At 43.8% G+C, this 22,697-nt stretch overlaps 1 protein-coding gene across 3 annotated transcripts in view; it reads right to left on the bottom strand.

Annotated features, from left to right (window-relative positions):
- DSE (dermatan sulfate epimerase) overlaps nucleotides 1-21,126 on the bottom strand; it is a 49,618-nt gene extending 28,492 nt beyond the window's left edge. The window contains exons 1-2 of one of the 3 annotated variants that reach the window (XM_069726171.1): nucleotides 21,070-21,126; nucleotides 7,441-7,909 (exon numbers count right to left, since the gene is read on the bottom strand). In XM_069726171.1, the coding sequence (XP_069582272.1) occupies nucleotides 7,441-7,856 (416 nt within the window). In that variant the 5' untranslated portion in view covers nucleotides 7,857-7,909; nucleotides 21,070-21,126. Of the gene's footprint in view, nucleotides 1-7,440; nucleotides 7,910-14,337; nucleotides 14,551-20,897; nucleotides 21,025-21,069 lie in introns of those variants that run through there. The other 2 variants (XM_069726172.1, XM_069726173.1) reach the window with 2 other exon arrangements.
- Between the last annotated feature and the right edge of the window lie 1,571 nt (nucleotides 21,127-22,697).

The raw sequence follows: 22,697 nt of genomic DNA, 5'->3' as shown, positions 1-22,697 counted from the left end.
ACAGGTGAATATACTTACCCTCCTGACGGTCCCTGACTCTCCGGTGGAGATCGCGGTGTGCGTTCAGTGTTTACGCATACCGCGATCTCCTGGGAGCGTCACTGTGGGGGCCAGACTGCGCCGGCGCAGTCTATAAAGGCTTCGGACAGAGTGACGCTCCCAACTTTATATTATAGATATTTCATCCAGCGCTAGATGGCTTTAAAGCCGGTAATTCAATTGCCGGCTTTTGCCATCTCCTTCCTAAACCCGACATGATATGAGACATGGTTTACATACAGTAAACCATCTCATATCCCCATTTTTTTTGCATATTCCACACTACTAATGTTAGTAGTGTGTATGTGCAAAATTTGGGTGCTCTAGCTATTAAAGGGTTAAATGGCGGGAAAAATTGGCGTGGGCTCCCGCACAATTTTCTCCACCAGAGTAGTAAATCCAGTGACTGAGGGCAGATATTAAATAGCCTGGAGAGGGTCCACGGTTTTTGGCACCCCCCTGGCTAAAAACCATCTGCCCCCAGAAAAGGCACTTCTGGAAGATGCGCCTATTCTGGCACTTGGCCACTCTCTTCCCATTCCCGTGTAGCGGTGGGATATGGGGTAATGAAGGGTTAATGCCACCTTGCTATTGTAAGGTGACATTTTAAGTCAGATTAATAATGGAGAGGCGTCAATTCTGACACCTATCCATTATTAATCCAATTGTATAATCTCGCAGTACGGATGCCATATGGATTACATACGGAGGATGTCATGCGCAAAATACAGTAAGGGACAGTAAGGGGAGCCAAACAGCAGGTGCAGTAATAAGGACACATACAGCAGCAGTGGCTCAGCATTAGGACTTGTACCCATCACCATGAAAAAAAAAAAAAAGTCAGATTTCAGTCCAGAAAAGTCTGACGAGCGTCATGCATGCACAAGCAGTTGTTAATACTAGTCCTCCGAGTATTTGTAGGTGCTCGGAGATTTAGTTTTTATTGCTGCAGCTGAATGATTTACATCTGTTAGCCAGCATAAGTACATGTGGGGGTTGCCCGTTTGCTAGGGAATCCCCACATGCAGTCAAGCAGGCCAACAGATGTAAATCATCCAGCTGTGGCGCTGAAAACAAAATCTTCGAGCACTAAAATATACTCGGAGGACACCCGAGCGTGCTCAGGAAATCTCGAGTAACAAGTATATTCGCTCATCACTAGTTAATACCCCATCATCCGGAATTGCTCTATGTAGTTTACACAGTTTTTCAAGGAAACCTTCAAGAGAAAAAAAAAAAATTACTATTATTTTTTAGATTTTATTTCAGTTGTGTGTAGTTTATATAGCAGGTTTTTATTTAAAAAAAAAAAAAAAAGTCATTTGATATCACCCCCTATGTCCTTTGAAAAGCCAGCAATTAATTTGTTTTTTGGTGTCCCTCATTTTAAATAACCGGGAAAGGCTAAGTATACAGCTGTGAGCTGATCTTAATAGCCTAGGAAGCTCCTTGGGTATTACCCCCTTCCCAGGCTATAGACAACACACCACATGTACAGCAAGCTACACAAGCACTGTACTAATTCCATATGTGACTGACATCTTTACATCTACTATATGTTTATATCTCCAATCTATTCTTTTGGGTCACGCTGCGATTTTACTGTATGTGGCAGATGAACTGCCGGTTTTTCATATGACAGATCTAAAAATTGGACGGCACTCACATGGATCTCAGATGAGCTGTGACTCCTAGATTTAGGCTATGTGCACACGCTGCGGATTTTGCTGTGGATCCGCAGCGGTTTCGACGCTGCGGAGTCGCAGCAGTTTTCATGAGTTTACAGTACCATATAAAACCTAAGGAAAACAAAATCCGCAGTGCACATGCTGAGGAGAAAAAAAAACGCGCGGAAACGCTGCGTTGTTTATTCCGCAGCATGTCAATTCTTTGTGCGGATTTCGCTGCGGGTTACACCTTCTCCATAATAGGAATCCACAGGTGTAAATCCGCAGGTGGAATCCACAGTAAATCCGCAGTGCAGTTTTCCTGCGGATTTACAGAAACAGGTGCGGAAAAATACGCAGACATCCCACCTATATGTGCACATACCCTAACATTGGTCAGAGTGCAATCTATAATGCTACTATAATACTACTATAATATACTGTATAATAGAAACGTCACCACATCTGGATTTATCACAAACTCCTGGTTTTGGCTTACAGATACTGAGGTAAAATACTGAACTTGTGAATGTGGCCTTAGGGTACTAGTAGAATGAAAAGTTACGCAGGTTGGGAAGTGAGGAGGCAAATGCTGGAAATGTGAAATGAAATGCGACTGTTGTAATCTCTTTAGACAAGTTATGGCTGGAAGAAAAGGTCATTCTGGGTCAATTTGAAAAGATGTGAAGAGTGAAGGACAGCTGTAAGGAACTATCTGTAACCTTATATTTTCTGCAGGACTGGTATCTACCACAATATGGTCACTTTTTGGCATTAATATCTGTGTTTGTCTTTGTGTATAGACGGTTCCCCTACACCTATGATTATAGTGCACCACCATGGTTGTAATCAGGGTTACATTGTTAGGGGACAATGCAGATGTTTTGCCCCCTTGAACTGAACCCCTAGCTTTGCCTAACTGATTAACATATTTTACCTGATATTATCTACTTTTCTAATTTGAATGTGTGCGTTATACATTAATCTACAAAAACTAGTGTGTGAAACAACTGAAATTATGTCTTCTACTCTAGGTTCTTCAAATTAGCCACCTTTTGCTTTGATGACTGCTTTGCACACTCTTAGCATTCTGTTGATGAGGTTCAAGAGGTAGTCACCGGGAATGGTCTTCCAACAATTTTGAAGGAGTTCCCAGAGATGCTTAGCACTTGTTGGCCCTTTTGCCTTTACTCTGCGGTCCAGCTCACCCCAAACCATCTCGATTGGGTTCAGGTCTGGTGACTGTGGAGGCCAGGTCATCTGGCGTAGCACCCCATCACTCTCATTCTTGGTCAAATAGCCCTTACACAACCTGGAGGTGTGTTTGGGGTCATTGTCCTGTTGAAAAATAAATGGTCCAACTAAACGCAAACCGGATGGAATAGCATGCCGCTGCAAGATGCTGTGGTAGCCATGCTGGTTCAGTATGCCTTCAATTTTGAATAAATCCCCAACAGTGTCACCAGCAAAGCACTCCCACACCATCACACCTCCTCCATTATTCACGGTGGGAACCAGGCATGTAGAGTCCATCCGTTCACCTTTTCTGCATCACACAAAGACACGGTGGTTGGAACCAAAGATCTCAAATGTGGACTCAGATCAAAGCACAGATTTCCACTGGTCTAATGTCCATTCCTTGTGTAATTTAGCCCAAACAAACCTCTTCTGCTTGTTGCCTGTCCTTAGCAGTGGTTTCCTAGCTGCCATTTTACCATGAAGGCCTGCTGCACAAAGTCTCCTCTTAACAGTTGTTGTAGAGATTTGTCTGCTGCTAGAACTCTGTGGCATTGACCTGGTCTCTAATCTGAGCTGCTGTTAACCTGCGATTTCTGAGGATGGTGACTCGGATAAACTTATCCTCAGAAGCAGAGGTGACTCTTGGTCTTCCTTTCCTGGGGCGGTCCTCGTGTGAGCCAGTTTCTTTGTAGTGCTTGATGGTTTTTGCCACTGCACTTGGGGACACTTTCAAAGTTTGCCCAATTGTTCGGACTGACTGACCTACAATTCTTAAAGTAACGATGGACACTCGTTTTTCTTTACTTAGAATTTATTATGGCAAGAAAAAAGCAGCTAACAGTCTATTCAGTAAGACTATCAGCTGTGTATCCACCGGACTTCTGCACAACAACTGATGGTCCCAACCCCATTTAGAAGGCAAGAAATCCCACTTATTAAACCTGACAGGGCACACCTGTGAAGTGAAAACCATTTCCGGTGACTACCTCTTGAAGCTCATCAAGAGAATGCCAAGAGTGTGCAAAGCAGTCAAAGCAAAAGGTGGCTACTTTGAAGAACCTAGAATATAAGACGTAATTTCAGTTTCACACTTTTTTGTTAAGTATATAATTCCACATGTGTTAATTCATAGTTTTTATGCCTTCAGTGTGAATGTACAATTTTCAGTCCTGAAAACACAGAAAAATCTTTAACCCCTTAAGCCCCGAGGGTGGTTTGCACGTTAACGACCAGGCCAGTTTTTACAATTCTGACCACTGTCCCTTAAGTGTGACACCATTCTAAACTGCACCCCTCAAGGTGCTCAAAACCATATTCAAGAAGTTTATTAACCCTTCTGGTGCGTCACAGGAATTTTTGGAATGTTTAAATAAAAATGAACATTTAACTTTTTTCACAAAAAATTTACTTCAGCTCCAATTTGTTTTATTTTACCAAGGGTAACAGGAGAAAATGGACCCCAAAAGCTGTTGTACAATTTGTCCTGAGTACCCCGATACCCCATAATGTGGGGGTAAACCACTGTTTGGGCGAATGGCTAGGCTCGGAAGGGAGGGAGCGCCATTTGACTTTTCAATGCAAAATTGGCTGGAACGTCATATTGCTTTTGGAGAGCCACTGATGTGCCTAAACATTGAAACCCCCCACAAGTGACACCATTTTGGAGAGTAGACCCCCTAAGGATCTTATTTAGATGTGTTGTGAGAGCTTTGAACCCCCAAGTGTTTCACTACAGTTTATAACGCAGAGCCGTGAAAATAAAAAATAATTTTTGTCCACCAAAATATTTTAGCCCCCAGTTTTGTATTTTCCCAAGGGTAACAGGAGAAATTGGACCCCAAATGTTGTTGTCCAATTTGTCCCGCATACGCTGATACCCCATATGTTGGGGTAAACCCCTGTTTGGGCATACGGGAGAGCTCGGAAGGGAAAGAGCACTGTTTTACTTTTTCAACGCAGAATTGGCTGGAATTGAGATTGGACGCAATGTCGCATTTGGAGAGCACCTGATGTGCCTAAACAGTGAAAACCCCCACCCCCCTGGAAAGTTCCCACGCTCGAGTTCATATGAGGACAACCAGCAGAGGGCGCCTCACCGCGAATGAAGGCAACTACAGGTCATTGACCTACATTACCTTCATTCCCAGGGGTTTTACAGCCAGGAGCACAGCTGCATTATAGCAGAGCTCCTGCCTGTAAAAAAAAAAAAATTAACCCCTTCAGATGGATTTACATCGTGGGATGTTACAGATCAACGGAAGGTATGTATATTGTTGGTTTATTATTTTTCCTTTGTTACAGAGCGAGGGTCTTCAGGTGGATTGAGAGAGCAATAAAATATTAAAACAACCTGTGTGTTTATTTCATTAAAATACTTTTTAATAATGTGTGTGTTTTTTTTTTTTTTTTTTTAAACCATTTCATGCTATTGGATTAATAATGGATAGGTGTCATAATTGATGCCTCTCCATTATTAATCTGGCTTAATGTCACCTTACAATAGCAAGGTGACTAACCCTTCATTACCCCATATCCCACCGCTACACGGGAATGTGAAGAGAGTGGCCAAGTGCCGGAATAGGCGCATCTTCTAGATGTGCCTTTTCTGGGGTGGCTGGGGGCAGATGTTTTTAGCCAGGGGGGCCAATAACCATGGACCCTCTCCAGGCTATTAATATCTGCCCTCAGTCACTGGCTTTACTACTCTGGCGGAGAAAATTGCGCAGGAGCCCACGCCAATTTTTTCCGCCATTTAACCCTTTAATTTAATAGCTAGAGCGCCCAAATTTTGCACATACACATTACTAACATTAGTAGTGTGGAATATGGAATATGCAAAAGAAAAAAAAAAAAAAATGGGGATATGAGATGGTTTACTGTATGTAAACCATGTCTCAAATCACGTCGGGTTTAGGAAGGAGATAGCAAAAGCCGGCAATTGAATTACCGGCTTTAAAGCTATCTAGCGCTGGATGAAACTATAATATATATATATATATATAGTTTTATGATTTTTTGAGAACATGGATCCGTTGTATGTCGGTTTTGCAAGCCTGCGAGAAAATCTCACAGTACGGATGCCATACGGAGGATGCCATGCGCAAAATACGCTGACACCCTGCCTACGGAGGAGATACGGACCACTATTTTGGGACTGTTCTGCATATTACGGCCGTAAATTATGGACCGTAATTTTATACGCTGAGTGTGACGCTGGCCTAACCCCAATTCAAACCACACCCCTAACCCCAACCCTAACCCCAATGGGAAAATGGAAATACTTTTTTTTTTTTTTTTCCCCTTCCCCCCCCTAACTAAGGAGATGATGAAAAGTGGTTTGATTTACTATTTATAGCCGTTTTTAGCGGATTCTTATGATTGGCAGCCGTCACACACTAAAAGACGCTTTTTATTGCAAAAAATATTTTTGGGCGTTACCACATTTTGAAAGCTATAATTTTTCCATATTTGGGTCCACAGAGTCATGTGAGGTCTTGTTTTTTGCGGGACGAGTTGACGTTTTTATTGGTAACATTTTCGGGCATGTAACATTTTTTAAATCGCTTTTTATTCTGATTTTTGTGAGGCAGTATGACCAAAAACCAGCTATTCATGAATATTTTTTTCTTTTTTGAGGGGGGGGCGCGTTTATACCGTTCCGCATTTGGTAAAATGGATAAAGCAGTTTTATTCTTCAGGTCAGTAAGATTACAGCGATACCTCATTTATATCATTGTTTGATGTTTTGGCGCTTTTATACGATAGTTTTTATCGCTTTAATCTGAGGACTACAGCTTTTTTATTTTTGCGCTGATGATGCTGTATGGCGGCTCGTTATTTTGCGGGACAAGATGACGTTTTCATCAGTACCATGGTTATTTATATCTGTCTTTTTGATTGCGTGCTATTCCACTTTGCTGTGCACTGTGTCAGATCAGTGATCTGACATGCACAGCAGGGAGGCTTCCCGGCGCCTGCTCTGAGCAGGCGCTGGTAAGCCACCTCCCTGCAGGACCCGGATGCAGCCCCGCACCAATTTTGGATCTGGGGCCTGCAGGGAGAGGAAGGTAGGAGACCCTCGGAGCAACGCGATCACATCGTGTTGCTCCGAGGGTCTCAGGGAAGCACGCAGGGAGCCCCCTCCCTGCGCGAGGCTTCCCTATACCACCGGAACACTGCGATCATATTTGATCGCAGTGTTCCGGGGGTTAATGTGCCAGGGGCGGCCCGTGACCGCTCCTGGCACATAGTGCCGGATGTCAGCTGCGGTAGTCAGCTGATACCCGGCTGCGCTCCCCCCGTGAGCGCAGCTGATCGCGCTGGACGTACTATCCCGTCACTGGGAATTAAGTCCCAGGTCACCTTGACGGGATAGTACGTCCAATGGGGAGAGAGCGAGAGCCACACTATCTCTTTATCTATCACAATTTTCAGGAAGACTAATTTGATAATAAAACATGCATCAAAATAAAATATTTTAAATAAATAAATCTACCAACTAGGCTGTGCTGCCATTCTTTCCATGTACTCTCTTGCCATGCCGAGTGCTTCAGTGTTGTCAGGATTCAAGACGCAGAACATCGCAAGTGCCCCCAAATTGTTGCCATAAATTTCATTCCATCTGGCAGAGAAGTCCTTAGGGTCCCACGGTGGGAGGTATTCCGAAGGGTTGGTGAGCATAGTGTGAACGGCCTTATTAATGCGTGATGCAATGTGTTGATGGGTGCCTGTAGCTTGGGTGCGCAGCTTCTCCACATCTCCCTTAGAGAAGTACAGCATGGGATACCCATCATATTTGGCATTAAGGAATGGGATTTGAGCATTTGTACTGTCCTCTGAGCCATGTACAATGGCACAACAAATCAAATATATTAAAAACACACTGGGGGCTCCCCGTGTGTGTGTCCTCATTGTAGCATTAAATCTCCAGGCCAGATGTTATGCCAGACCATCTTTGATACAGCCTAATGGGAAAAGAAAAAAAAGAAAAAGAAATGAAAATGGTCTTTATATGCAAAGAAAAATGCTATTTGATGCGTAAAGCTATTGAAGAGAAAGTGAATACTATTAATTCTATCGATTATCTTATGACCCGTTTTCTTGACCTTATTTCAGGCTTTGCTAGATCACCATTCTGTCGGCAACCACCAAAAATTGTTATGGAGCAAAGCCCACTATCCCATGAAAATGAGGAACAGAACATCCAGCGAGGGTCCAGGTTTCATGTTCCCCAGCAGAGGACTTCTGCATTTGCGTTTTGTCAGTATTTAGATCTGTGGACTGACAAATGAATTCTACTACACAAAAATTTACTTCACACTTCTGAAAATAAGAGTGACACCAGCAATACATTTTTCCTTCTACACATGTACAATCATTTTATATGGAGCCGGCTTCTATTCCCTCAGCTATAACCTTTCCCCTCTAAAGAATGTAAAGAATTCCCAACTTTCCTCAAGGGATTTTAGGCCTGTTTTAACCCAGACACAAAAGCGCAAAGTAACACTTAATGGGTATAACACACAAGAAAGATGCCCGTTGATTAGATTTGCATTCATTTAGGTACATGACCCCCAGATTTAAGGTACCGTCACATTAAGCGACGCTGCAGCGATCTAGACAACGATCCCGATCAATTACGAGTGCAAGTGCCCGTTAATCGTGTTTGCAAGGGTACTGGGGTACGCAGACTATCGTGGGCGCTCAAGTGACAGAGTCCCCATGGCTGCAGGTTTTGCAGCTGTTAGGCACAAAACATGCAGGGACTCGAACAAGTCACTTAGCACCCGCGATACCCTGTCCATACCCGAACACCCTAGGCAAACTTGCGCTCATCACCATCTACTACTAGATCTGTCAACACAAGGTCGGTGAGGCTGATGGCCGCCCTTGGTACAGACATAATTCACTGCCCATCTCCCATCTGTCAAACAGCTAAACGCAACCTTTTTCTGGGCAAAACTATTCAAATCAACATATATATTCCTTATATGCATATTGCCTCTTCAGTGAGGAAGGGGACTATAGCACCACCTGTTAGAAGCAGCGAGCCTACAAGTCACTATCGACCCTTTAACGAGCCTTGCAATACGACTTATGATAAAAGCTAAATCAGAATCTCAATTTGCTGACAAGCCGGGCGAATAAGTCTCCTTACATTAGCACGCCAAGGCCGGTAGGTCTCTCTCCACAAGGAAAAACATGAATTTGCTTACTAAACTTATTTATTCCTACCCAGAAAGTATCCATAAATACATTTTGGAAAAATGGGCCATTATACAGTCACGTAACAAACCTGATTGTATCTGCAACTATAAATAAGATTTAACCCCTTAGTGACCACAAATACAACTTAAAAACAGACCAGAGATGAGTGGTGAAAATGCAGCAGCTATCCACTACAGCTGACACCATGCTGCATCAGTCACTGTCAGTGTTCGCACTGACCATGGACGCTTAAGGGGGTATGGCCATCTCCAAGATCCTATCCCAATAGGTAGGTGTAGTAATATTAGCAAATACTGCTAATGAGAAATTTAGTATAGTTGTTCTGATTCACTAGACCGCTTACCTCATGTTCAGGGCATTGCAGTAGCTTAGGTATCCATGGTTACGACCACTAAATGCTGTCTGTCACTATATTAGTGGTCACAATCATGGATACCCAAGCTACTGCAATGCCCTGCACATTGGGCAAGCGACATAGCAAATCAGAAGAACTATACTACATTTCTGATTGGAAGTACTTGCTTTCATCATCGTTATTACACCTAGTACATTATCATTATTTATTGTTATAGCGCCATTTATTCCATGGCGCTTTACATGTAAGGAGGGGTATACATAATAAAAGCAAGTACAATAATCATAAACAATACAAGTCATAACTGGTACAGGAGGAGAGAGGACCATATTGTCAATAGGGACTACCGAATCTGCATGGTTTACAGAGTGTGGGGCTTTATCTTTAACTCCATCAGCACCCTGAGATCATGACTGTGGTCCTCATGGTTGCCATGGCAATTCACAGCCTTAAAGGGAACCTGTCACCCCGAAAATCGCAGGTGAGGCAAGCCCACCGGCATCAGGGTCTTATCTACAGCATTCTGTAATGCTGTAGATAAGCCCCCGATGTTACCTGAAAGAGGAGAAAAAGACGTTAGATTATACTCACCCAGGGGCGGTCCCGCTGCTGGTCAGGTCAGATGGGCGTGTCTGGTCCGCTGCGGCGCCTCCCATCTTCATTCCATGACGTCCTCTTCTGATCTTCAGCCACGGCTCCGGCGCAGGCGTACTTTGTCTGCCCTGTTGAGGGCAGAGCAAAGTACTGCAGTGCGCAGGCGCTGGGCCTCTCTGACCTTTTCGGCGCCTGCGCACTGCAGTACTTTGTTCTGCCCTCAACAGGACAAAGTACGCCTGCGCCGGAGCCGTGGCTGAAGATCAGAAGAGGACGTCATGGAATGAAGATGGGAGGCGCCGCAGCGGACCAGACACGCCCATCTGACCGGACCAGCAGCGGGACCGCCCCTGGGTGAGTATAATCTAACCTCTTTTTCTCCTCTTTCAGGTAACAACATCGGGGGCTTATCTCCAGCATTACAGAATGCTGTAGCTAAGCCCCTGATGACGATGGGCTTACCTCACACGCGATTTTCGCGGTGACAGGTTCCCTTTAAGAGCCGACAGCTCAAGTGACCTGTTCAGAAGTTAGCAACATTTAGAAGGAAAAAATGTATTTGTACCACCTCTCATCCCACGTGGTATTAACTCCTGAAAAGCACCTATAAGGGTTAAACTAACTGACAGCAGTTTTGAATATGTTGCTGGGTGCCGTTTTTAAAATGGTAACACTTTTGGGGTTTTCCCCCAATATATACGTCCTCTAAAAAAAAATAAGTTTTCAAAATGGCCATAAAAAAAAATAAAAAAATAAAAAAAGACAAGCTATGCGAAAGATCTGAATAGGATCCATTATTTTTCTGTACAGCCTTTAGCATTTAGCTTAAAAAAAAAAAAGTTTAACTTCCTTGGGTTTTTGCACTAACCCATTATTTACGAAGGTTGAATAGCGCTGAAAGAAGTGACATGCTGCAGTTTTTGCAGTTTTCCAAGTCAGAAAAAAAAAAACTAAACAAAACAATATGTGAAGATAGCCATAGTTTGTACACTATTACCTTATCTTTGTCGGGACCTTGTCCCCATCTCCCTTGAGGAGTCCCAGTTATTAGAGGAGGAAATGTGTAGGGAGAATAGGGAAAGAGTTGAGTACATTAGGGCAAGGGACTTTTTAAGACTATTTACAGAGCTTCATAAGCCCCCCGGGCCCCCAATCCCTTCTCATGTTTAAAAGGAAACCTGTTACCATAAAATGCAGTCCAGTCTGCAGGCATTAGGCTATAGAGCAGAACTGATGGTTCTCACAAAACTGTATATCATTCAGCATAACCTGTACATTACTCATTTAAGCCTCTGCTCTGGGATTTTTGGTCCAGTGGGCGGAGCCATCAATGACTGACAGCCGTCTCTCTGCACTCTTATACACAGACAGCTGTCAGTCACTGATGGCTCCACCCACTGGACCCAAAATCAGAGCAGAGGGTTAAATGATTAATGCACAGGTTATACTGAATCCTTTCTCACAAAACTATATACCAATCTACTCAGCTCCCTCTGCCCTATGGCATGGTGCCTGCAGATTGACTTTAGGATCTTTGACACATTAGAGCAGGAATGAATGTGTCATTTGGCGGGGACGGCCTGACAAACACTGGCAATCCCCGCATTTTTATAGCCAACAACCGTGAAACATGCTGCCATGGGGACTCACATGTCACTGAGCAGCCTAGGCAAACTTGCGCTCGCTCATCACTACCTCTATCCCGATGGTTCAAGCAACCTAAAAATGAGGAATGACCTGCCAGGATCTCTAGCAAGCGGCTTTTCAATAGTCTTCAGATTGTGAAAAGTCAGCCATTTGCCTAGGTGGCTACACTCACCCTCCTTTGGAAGGGTTTTTAAATATACCAATAGTCGTTTATTTCCAGATATGTTACGTCTTACCCCTAGCAATGACATATTCAGACATTAAAGTGAAAAAGTGAACCAGTGCTGAAAAAAAAAATAAATAAAAAAAAAAAGTTGGATCTTACCATTAGAAGTTTTCAATTGACAAAAACCTGATGCAGGAGGGAAAGGTCAGACAGGTAAAACTATGTCCCCTGTTGTGAACAATGCATATCTCCCATCCTGACAAGTACAGTGCCCAAGTGTGACCTGTCCCTCTAAAAAGGTCCTTGTGCGAACCTCCCTACGAGTTTCATCACCCTGTAATGGGGACTCCTCAGGGGAGATGAATGTATACAAAAGGAATAGGGTCCTGGGTAACAGGAGTCCTCCTAAGTGTCAAAAAGGACAATTGGGGGGGGTGCTGTAATAGTATCAGACGTACTACAGGTGACAGACTGCTGTGCAGCACATGGATCAAATGCTTGATGACAGATGTAGGGAGGGTTTGTACAAGGACATGTTTGAGGGATAGGTCACACTTAGGCTGTGTACACACAATGCGGATTTTGTGCGGATCCGCAGCTGATTTTTCCGCGCAGAAACGCTGCAGATCCGCACTGTGATTTACAGTACAATGTAAATCAATGTGAAAAAAAAAAAAAAAAAAAAGCTGTGCGGAAAAATCAGTGCTGAATTGCTGTGGATTTAAAAGAAGTGCATGTCACTTTTGTGCAGATCTGCAGCGTTTCGGCACCCCTCCATGATAAAAATCCGCAGTGGCAAAAACCGCAGAAAATCTGCGGCAAATCCGCAGCTGCGGATTCTGCCAGGAGATGCAGATTTTATGCAGAAAATTCTGCACCACATTTCCTACGTGTGCACATAGCCTAATAGAGCACTGGTTCACTTTGAGGCCGGTACATGTCATTGCGAGGTACAGAGTACCAGTAATTATACTTCTATCTGTGCTGCTCAAGCAGCTTGTAGATCGCTCTGCAGTGAGCAGGCTCTTAGGTCTCACACAGGGGCAGTCAGTTCTAGGCTACCCCGGCATGAGATGTAATGATACGTTGCTCCGAGTTTACTGCAGTGCAAAAAAGTTGAGCACAGACAACTGTGATACTGACTTCAGACAGGCAGTATAGCAGATGTGACAGCGCTGAAAGGTGTGTAATGTGACAGTGCTAAACTCAGCTGTGCTGTCTCTCCCCTTAAAGGGAATCTGCCAGCAAATTTTTGTTAACTCATCTAAGTTAAGCATGATGTAGGCAAAGAGATCCCGAATCCAATGACGTATCACTTAGTTTACTGGGTACAGCCATTCAAAGTGTTTTTTTAGATTTAGCAATGCAGCAGAGCTGAAAAGCTAACCCTGACCCCACCATGCTCTCTAAAGTCCATAAACACTGAGCTGCTTATCAAGCTAGGTGCTCCAGTTGGGACAGAATGATAATCACCAGATGATAGTAAACAGCAGACAGCCAGATAAGTGACACATCGTTGAACTCAGTGTTTTAACCCCTACCTAATGCGGTCCTCAGATTACATAGCAAAAAACCTGCTGACATACATTTTAAAAAGGAGAGATTATATATCCGGCACCCTCTCGGATAAGTCGTTTCCGCCAGAAATGCTCAGTTGCATAGCTGCACAACTCCTTCAACGGAATAGTGGCCAGTCAGGTACTACACATCCGATTCAAATAGGTGGCGAATATACAGTGCCCACCTGCGGTCACTATACAACTGAGAGCGCTGTGATGCGCAACCACGTAGCTGAGCAGGTCCAGCTCCTGCCGGCACCGAAGCAGCGGCGGTCACATCCCAAGTGATCACTTATCCTAAGGATAGGCTATCAATTTTAAAGTCCCAGACAATCCCCTTTAACATTTGGCATAAGTGCCTCCGATAATAAAAGACGCAGGTTCCCATTAAATTTACAATTAGTGGCTGGATCATGTTGATTGCAATAGTAGTAACAGGCTATAAACCACAGACTTCCACTCAGGAGCCAGTCAAGGAAAGAAAAAATAAAAATAAAACCAGACACAAGTAATCTGCCCCTGTGGGTTGGTCAGAGCTGGATGAAGCACAGGATTCCTGCAGGTCATGATCTCCCCGTGGGCAGCCATCATCACCCTGCACAGCTTCCCCAGCAGATGACATGCCAGCTGTGATTACCGGGGAGATGTAGCAGAGCGGATCCGGTCCCACCGCACATGCTGGCCATTGAAGGCTCTCATAGGATTGCAGCAGGAAATAGACTGTGAAATGACAAACTCAGCTGCACTCCATCACTACGATGAGAGGGGAGGGGGGGGAAAGTTACTACTCAGAGCTCTCCCCATGTCATGACATAGTAAAGACCAGCCACCGGCCGCACTCACCCGGGTCCTGAGCCACCACAGCGATCCGCTAGCATCCCCGGGAGGCTGCGCCAGCACACGGAGCGGATGCTGCTGCTCCGGTCGGGTCCCGACGTGCCAACTGGGAGGCGTCTACAACTTCTAGGGGGCGCAGAACTACAACTCCCGGCGTCCCTATGGAGGACAGCGCGGACAATAAGGCATGTCTCTGCTGTCTGCTGGAGCCGTGCTGGCAGGGAAGCCCCACCCCGAGCAAGAATTTAACCCTAACGAGTGAGGGTCTGGGAGGAAGAGTGGGAGTCTATGAGCTGATATGTGAGGTGCAACGTCAGCACTGGTATAGGAAGGGAGACGGTGGAGCTGAGGTAGTCACCCGGTGACAGGGCTGACCAGAAGATGGCCACTTATTCGGTAGTTTCTTCTTCACGGGGATGGGCTTTTCATTGCTCACTACTTACTACAGAGGTCAAAGAAAAGCGTGAATAAGCATCCTGGACATAAAAAAAAAAAAAGCCATTAAAGTGGGCACCAATGAGTGTGACTTAAAGTGTTAATCATGTTGGTGGCATACAGGCAAACCGGAGTCACACGTGGAGTTTGCAGCCGACAGTGGAAAAGAAGCAGTGTGAGACCTCCTAGTTTTTATTTTTCTCGCATCCTCTTTTGGCTTAAAAAATTGCATCAAAAAGAAAAACAGAAGTTGCATCTCTGACCCCAGCCTGAAGCCTGGTTCACGCCGAGCTTTCAGAAGGATTTTGGAGCCAATCTGCTTCAAAATCCTTAGCACACATTGAGTATTTGGTCAGTATTTCACATCACTTTCTGTAAGCCATAGCCAGGAGTGGAACAGTCAGAGGAAAAGTCTGACTTCTGGATTTATCACCCACTCCTAGTTTTGATTTACAAATCCAGAGGTAGAATACCCTGACCAAATCCAGAGGTAAAATGCCCTGACCAAATCCTAAGGTAAAATGCCCTGACCAAATCCGGAGGTAGAATGCCCTGACCAAATCCGGAGGTAGAATGCCCTGACCAAATCCGGAGGTAGAATGCCCTGACCAAATCCAGAGGTAGAATGCCCTGACCAAATCCTGAGGTAGAATGCCCTGACCAAATCCTGAGGTAGAATGCCCTGACCAAATCCTGAGGTAGAATGCCCTGACCAAATCCTGGGGTAGAATACCCTGACCAAATCCTGAGGTAGAATACCCTGACCAAATCCTGAGGTAGAATACCCTGACCAAATCCTGAGGTAGAATGCCCTGACCAAATCCTGAGGTAGAATGCCCTGACCAAATCCGGAGGTAGAATGCCCTGACCAAATCCTGGGGTAGAATACCCTGACCAAATCCTGGGGTAGAATACCCTGACCAAATCCTGAGGTAGAATACCCTGACCAAATCCTGAGGTAGAATGCCCTGACCAAATCCTGAGGTAGAATGCCCTGACCAAATCCTGAGGTAGAATGCCCTGACCAAATCCTGAGGTAGAATACCCTGACCAAATCCTGAGGTAGAATGCCCTGACCAAATCCGGAGGTAGAATGCCCTGACCAAATCCTGAGGTAGAATACCCTGACCAAATCCGGAGGTAGAATACCCTGACCAAATCCTGAGGTAGAATGCCCTGACCAAATCCTGAGGTAGAATGCCCTGACCAAATCCTGAGGTAGAATGCCCTGACCAAATCCGGAGGTAGAATGCCCTGACCAAATCCGGAGGTAGAATGCCCTGACCAAATCCGGAGGTAGAATGCCCTGACCAAATCCGGAGGTAAAATGCCCTGACCAAATCCGGAGGTAAAATGCCCTGACCAAATCCGGAGGTAAAATACCCTGACCAGGCAAAACGGACAGCTGGGGTCTACAACCCTCAGCAAGTCTGGTTATCAAGAATAGAAGGGTCCCCACACTTTTTTTTTTTTTTTTAATTATTTAAAAATAAGTAAATAATTTTTTGATAACAGCCTTGTTAAAGGGAACCTGTCACCCCCCAGGTAGTTTTTAAGTAAAAGCCACCTTCAGCAGCACTAAGGCTGCATCCTGTGACGGTGGCTCTTATGTTTCTTATCCCTAGGAACGCAGAAATAATGACTTTTATAAATTTCCAGCCATACCTCTATTGTGTCCCGGAGGTATGTCTTCTTCCCCGGTGTCACCTGCCTCAGAGCGGTCTGTGCGCCGCCTCCTGTGTGCCTGTTATATTCCCGGCGCCTGCAATCAGTTCTCGGGCAGGCCCATACCCATGAACTTATATCAGGTGCCTGCACCTGCATGTAGCGGAGGCCCCAAATCCCACCCCGCAGTGTGTTATGATGTATTCACACTGCAGGGCTGGGAATCTGGCGCCTGCACAGTGGAGCGGGTCACCGTGCTCCACTGAAGATAGTGCCGATGTCTCGCGAGACTTCAGCACTTCTATCGAGGAGCACAAATTTGGCTCCAAAACACAACTAATTCTAAAAGGATAAAAAAGGAGAGAGACAAAAAAAAAAAATTCTGAATTGGTGCTATCGTATGTGTAGGCTGAGGACACGATTCATAAGGGCATTTTTCCTAGTTTTCTGATGTAAATATCAGTGACTTTTTGATTTGTGACATTCATCAAAAGATTAGTGCCCAATTTCAAGATGTCTTTTGTGGTTTGGTTGTTTTTGGGATTTTCACATCAGTGTGGCCTTCTCAGGAGTTTTAGAATGATTCACGAAATTCATTAAAAAACAAAACCACCACTTACCGGTAATTTCGCTCCACTCTATTGTAATTACCCTGTGACTTTTCCTGCTAAAAAAGTCAAAGCCAGGTAAACAGAAAAAAGGCTTGGGCATGGCGCGTACATCTTGAATCACTTGCGCCATTTTGATGACTTTGGCGAAAAAGTCAGTGAAAAAGACAAATCAAAAAAGAAGAAAAGTGAATTAAAAAACTCCGTAAATGATGAATTCAGCACCGAGTATTTTTGCTATGTTTTTGGAACAGAAACTACTCAGGTGATTTGGAGAGTTTTGAGGCTGTCAAAATGTTTTCTAGTGTAAACTGCTTAAGCACAAGCTCTTTCATTGTGAAGTTTTTTGTAGAGTATTCTTTGTTTCCTGAAGAATCTCAAGTGTTTTGCCTTTTTTACCTGTATCCAAGGGGTAACATTTCTCCTTGCACCTTGTCACATGACTTAAGGTAAAAGCCAAAACCATAGTTTCAATTTGCAGACACTGTGTTTTGTGTACTGCCCTACTACACCAGATCTCACACTTTGCACTGACGAGGAGCAGTACCCCGAAACACAGTGACTGTAAATTGAGATTCTGGTTTGGCTATTATCCCAAGTCACGTGACAAGGCACGTTTAAGGGTCGACGTTAACTTCCAGGATGGCTACTTCCTATAGGTGGCACTAGAGTTCTAGTCCTCTTCCTCTCTGAAGAAGCAATTTGCATATTTTCCAGAAGACCATTGTGGCTTTAAGTCTTCACATCTCGGCATGCTTAACATGTCACTCTACCCAAAGAGAAACATTAGCCCTTGGATACCGGTCAGACACCTCTCACACAGCCAAACCAGATCTCCACTTTGCACTGACGACGGGCAGTACCCCAAAACACAGTGTCTGCAAACTGAGGTTCTAGTTTTGACTTTTATCCCAAGTCATGTAACACGGCTCGTTAAAGGGTCAACATGGACTCGTAGGATTGCTACTTCCTATAGGTGGCACTGAAGTTCTAGTCCTCTTCCTCTCTGAAAAAACAATTTGCGTTTTTTGCCTAAAACATTTCTTTCCAGCCTTTTAACTGGATATGGCCTAGTTTGGAGTATTTTGCAACATAGAAGTAACCTTTTTCTTTTCTACCACCAGGTATTTTTCAAAATTATAGGAAGAAAAACTCTAAGGCTATGTGCACACGTTCAGGTTTTTTTTTGCGGTAAAAACGCTATAAAAACTCATTAAAAACGCATACATTATGCATTCTATCATTTAGAATGCATTCTGCATGTTTTGTGCACATGGATGCGTTTTTTTCCACGAAATAAACGCATCGCGGTAAAAAAAATGAGCATGTTCATTATTTTTGCGAATTTTCTGCGTTTTTCCCGCAATTCTATGCATTTGGGAAAAAACGCACAAAAAAAGCACAAAAAACGCATGCGGATTTCTGGCAGAAATGTCCGGTTTTTGTCAGGAAAATTTCTGCAAGAAATCCTGACGTGTGCACATACAATAAATCACTAGCAAGTCGTTTGACAATAGAAATTAATACAAGGAGTTTGTCAAGTGTTAAGCAATTTTTTAAGTGTATTTCGAAGTGGACCCATGCCTAAAGAATCCTCAAAAAGCTTTGTGTGCACATACCTTTAAGCCTTGTTCACACACTTTTTTTTCTTTAGCAAATCCACTGCAAAAACTAAGTATCGTAATTGATATCCGAAAAAAGGATCATCATATTAGTTAATCGTAGTAAATCTCTTTAAGACCGGGGGTCACACTTGTGAGTGTGATGCGAGAAACTCGCGCAAGTCTCTCGCATCAATGCCCAGCGCTGCCGTCGGCACTCGGGACCGGAGCGTCCAGCTGCATGTATATGTAGCCGCACACTCCGGTCTCGAGTACCAGCATCGGGTATTGATGCGAGAGGCTCGTGTGAGTTTCTCGCATCACATTTGCAAGAGTGACCCCGACCTTAGTCCAATAAAAAACATCAGGTGACACTAGGGACACTGCAAATCCCTGTTCTAGAGCACTGAATCCGGATACTTCCTACGGATGTATGAAAATGGCACTGTCACTCAGCGACAGTTTACCCCAAGCTGCCCAATAAAACCCTATCACAAACTTGACTCAGGGCAACAATAATCCCGGATGGTGGTCACTGCTTGCCTAAAAATGCTTTAAAAACATTTCTTATTAACTACACTGGATTACAAATCCATATTGCTGTCCTTTTTTTTTTTTTTTTTTTTAATAAAAATCTCCTTATATTTACTCACTGTTCGGGGAAAAAAAAAAAAAAAAAAAAAAGCCTTTTCACTTCTTTGAAACAAATCCTCATAGGATTTTCTTAAAACTAGGCAGTGTTGCATCAACAGTGAAGAAAATGCTTCAGAAAAAAAACAAAAAAAACAAACAAAAAAAAAACACAGCTTGAGCCAATAGTGTGGAGTTGGAGTTGTCCAGCGTTCTATCGGAGGGAAATGCCTATAATATAATGTAACAGTGTACAACTCTAAGGTAAATAGTTAAATTGACATGGGTATGACAATTTAGGCATGTACATGGCAGGAGGGGGCAGTTATCGCCTTCCACTGGGTACAACATGCCTCACCCCTGGGTGTGAACGGATGTTCTGTCAACAAACTACTACGTACATGTATACCGACTAGCTACCATCCCTAGCTTACACTGTGCGTGCATCATGTATAATAGTGAAGAATGGATTACTGAATTTGCTGATATTACTAGGTTATGTTCACATGTTGCATTTTTGCTGCGTTTTTTCTGAAGGCAAAACCTGCTCTCTTGGCAGTAAAGTAGCTGCTTACAGAAAGCACATTTTCTCTGTTTTTTTTTTGCTGAGCTTTTAAGTTGTGTTCACACGAGGTGTTTTTGCTGCATTTTTTTTAAGCAAATTTTAAGCTGTGTTTTGTAGTACCAGCAAATGCTACGAGATTTTAGAAATCTCATGTACACACATTGGTTTGTCTTCCTCACGGAGGTTGGAAACTCATTTTTGCAAATTGCAGCATGTTACTTTCAGCATTTTTTCATCCATGGAAAGCAATGAGTACGTGCAAAAAAAAAAAAAAAAAAGGCAGGTATTCTGGTGCAAAAACCTTAAGGAACTTGCATCATGTTTTTTGGTGACACTAAACTTTAGCAGCATGCACAAGAGATAAAGCGCAGCAAAACCTGCTTTTTGTAGGCAGTTTGTTTTCTGCCAAGAGAGTAAGTTTTGCCTGCAGAAAAAAACCCACAAAAACAATACGCATGAACATAACCTTGTGTCTTATCTAATTCCGTCTCCAAAAAAAACATATATTGCAACTTCCTTAGGTTTTTGCACTTACCTTTTGCTTTCAAAGGGTGAGAAAAAAAAAAAAAAAAAAAAACACACCACACTAAGAAGGGACATGCTGTAGTTTTCAAAATCGCAGCAGTTTACCAATTCACTCAGGAAACGAAAAAAAAAAAAAAAAATTACACACATATATATATATATATATATATATATATATATATATATATATATGTAATGTGTGTGCATGAGATTTCTGAAATCTTATAGCTTTTGCTGCTACTGTAAAACGCAGCTTAAAATTTGCAGCAAAAAAAAAGACAAAAACGCAATGTGGGAACATAGACATTGTTGAAAGGGTCTCCTTCATCAAAATTACCCTGCGCAACTGCAATAAATTCCATGCACTCATTATGAAATAAATACTATGAACATGAACAATAAGAAGGATACCCAACAACATCCAGAAATAGATTATTACTTATAAAACTTTAAAATTATAAGAAAACCTCCTAAAAATACACCTAAGTAGATTTTAGGGGATGGTCATAGTTACAAATAAGGACCCTTTTCACGCACCCAGGTATCTATCTGCAATTAATATCTCAATGACATCTCCTTTGGTGCCTCCTGATTTTGCCACCATAGTGTGGCACTTATATTTCTTTGGTATAACCTTATCCTTGGTAAGGGCCTCTTCATTGCTCCCTGGACTCCCTTTACAGAGATGTTTTACTACAGAATTACTTACTAACTGAAGGTGCTTCTCTCTCCCCCAGGGACTCGTTCCTGAAGGTTTGTACTTCCTCTCTTGTTTGCCATATTTGCATCTTTTATACCCCTTGTGTCACTCCACCTATACACTCCCACTCCAACCTTGAAATGCTAAATGTCATCTTATGGTCAAAGTGCACTTTCCCTGCAATATGCATACAAAGGATTCTAATTTAATCATCCTGATTATCCTTCATTTGTGTTCAAATCACAGAAAATGAAGACTGCTGGCTAGGTGATAAGGCCACATTCACAGGTTAAGTACCATATTTGTTCAGTATTTCACCTCAGTATCTGTAAGCCAAAATCAGGAGAGGAACAATTAGAGGAAAAGTATAATAGAAACATGTCACCACTCCTGCATTTAAGGGTACCGTTACACTATACGATTTACCAACGATCACGACCAGCGATACGACCTGGCCGTGATCGTTGGTAAGTCGTGTGGTCGCTGGAGAGCTGTCACACAGACAGCTCTCCAGCGACCAACAATGCCGAGGTCCCCGGGTAACCAGGGTAAACATCGGGTTACTAAGCGCAGGGCTGCGCTTAGTAACCCGATGTTTACCCTGGTTACCAGCGTAAAAAAAACCAAACACTACATACTTACATTCCGGTGTCTGTCCCTTGCCGTCTGCTTCCCGCACTGACTGACTGCGCGCTGTGCTCTGCTTTCACTTTACGGCCGGCAGTCAGTCAGTGCGGGAAGCAGACGGCAAGGGACCTGACGGACACCGGAATGTAAGTATGTGCTGTTTGGCTTTTTTTACATTTACGATTGTAACCAGGATAAACATCGGGTTACTAAGTGCGGCCCTGCGCTTAGTAACCCGATGTTTACCCTGGTTACAAGCGAATGCATCGCTGGATCGGTGTCACACACACCGATCCAGCGATGACAGCAGAAGATCCAGCGACGAAAGAATGTTCTAAACGATCTGCTACGACGTACGATTCTCAGCAGGGTCCCTGATCGCTGCTGCGTGTCAGACACAGCGATATCGTATGGATATCGCTGGAACGTCACGAATCTTACCGTCGTAGCGATCAAAATGGCACTGTGTGACGGTACCCTAACACCCACTCCTAGTTTTGGCTTACAGATACTGATGTAAAATTCTGAAAGTGTTGCCTTATAATGGTTATACTACAGTAGGAAAATTCCTGTGCTTCTGTGCACACAGCACACAAATGGCATTAAAGTGCTGTCTTTGATTAACATTGTAATGGATAGGAGAAACTGCAATTTATTTATTACTTTTTTCATAGCGGGGCAGCACGGTGGCTTAGGCTACTTTCACACTAGCGTTAACTGCAATCCGTCACAATGCGTCGTTTTGCAGAAAAAAACGCATCCTGCAAAAGTGCTTTGCAGGATGCGTTTTTTCCCAATAGACTTGTATTGACGACGCATTGCGACGGATTGCCACACGTCGCATCCGTCGTGCTTTGGCGGACCGTCGGGAGCAAAAAACGGGAACTCTGACCCCACCTCCCCGCACCTCACAATGGGGCAGCGGATGCGCCGGAGAAATGCATCCGCTGCCTCCGTTGTGCAGTGCGTTAAACGCTAGCGTTGGAATCTCTACCCGACGCATTGCGACG

Source organism: Ranitomeya imitator, chromosome 5 (assembly GCF_032444005.1).
Source record: "Ranitomeya imitator isolate aRanImi1 chromosome 5, aRanImi1.pri, whole genome shotgun sequence".
Taxonomy (NCBI): Eukaryota; Metazoa; Chordata; class Amphibia; order Anura; family Dendrobatidae; genus Ranitomeya; species Ranitomeya imitator.
The sequence above is the reverse complement of the archived record's forward strand: the minus strand, read 5'-3'. Positions and strand labels throughout refer to the sequence as shown.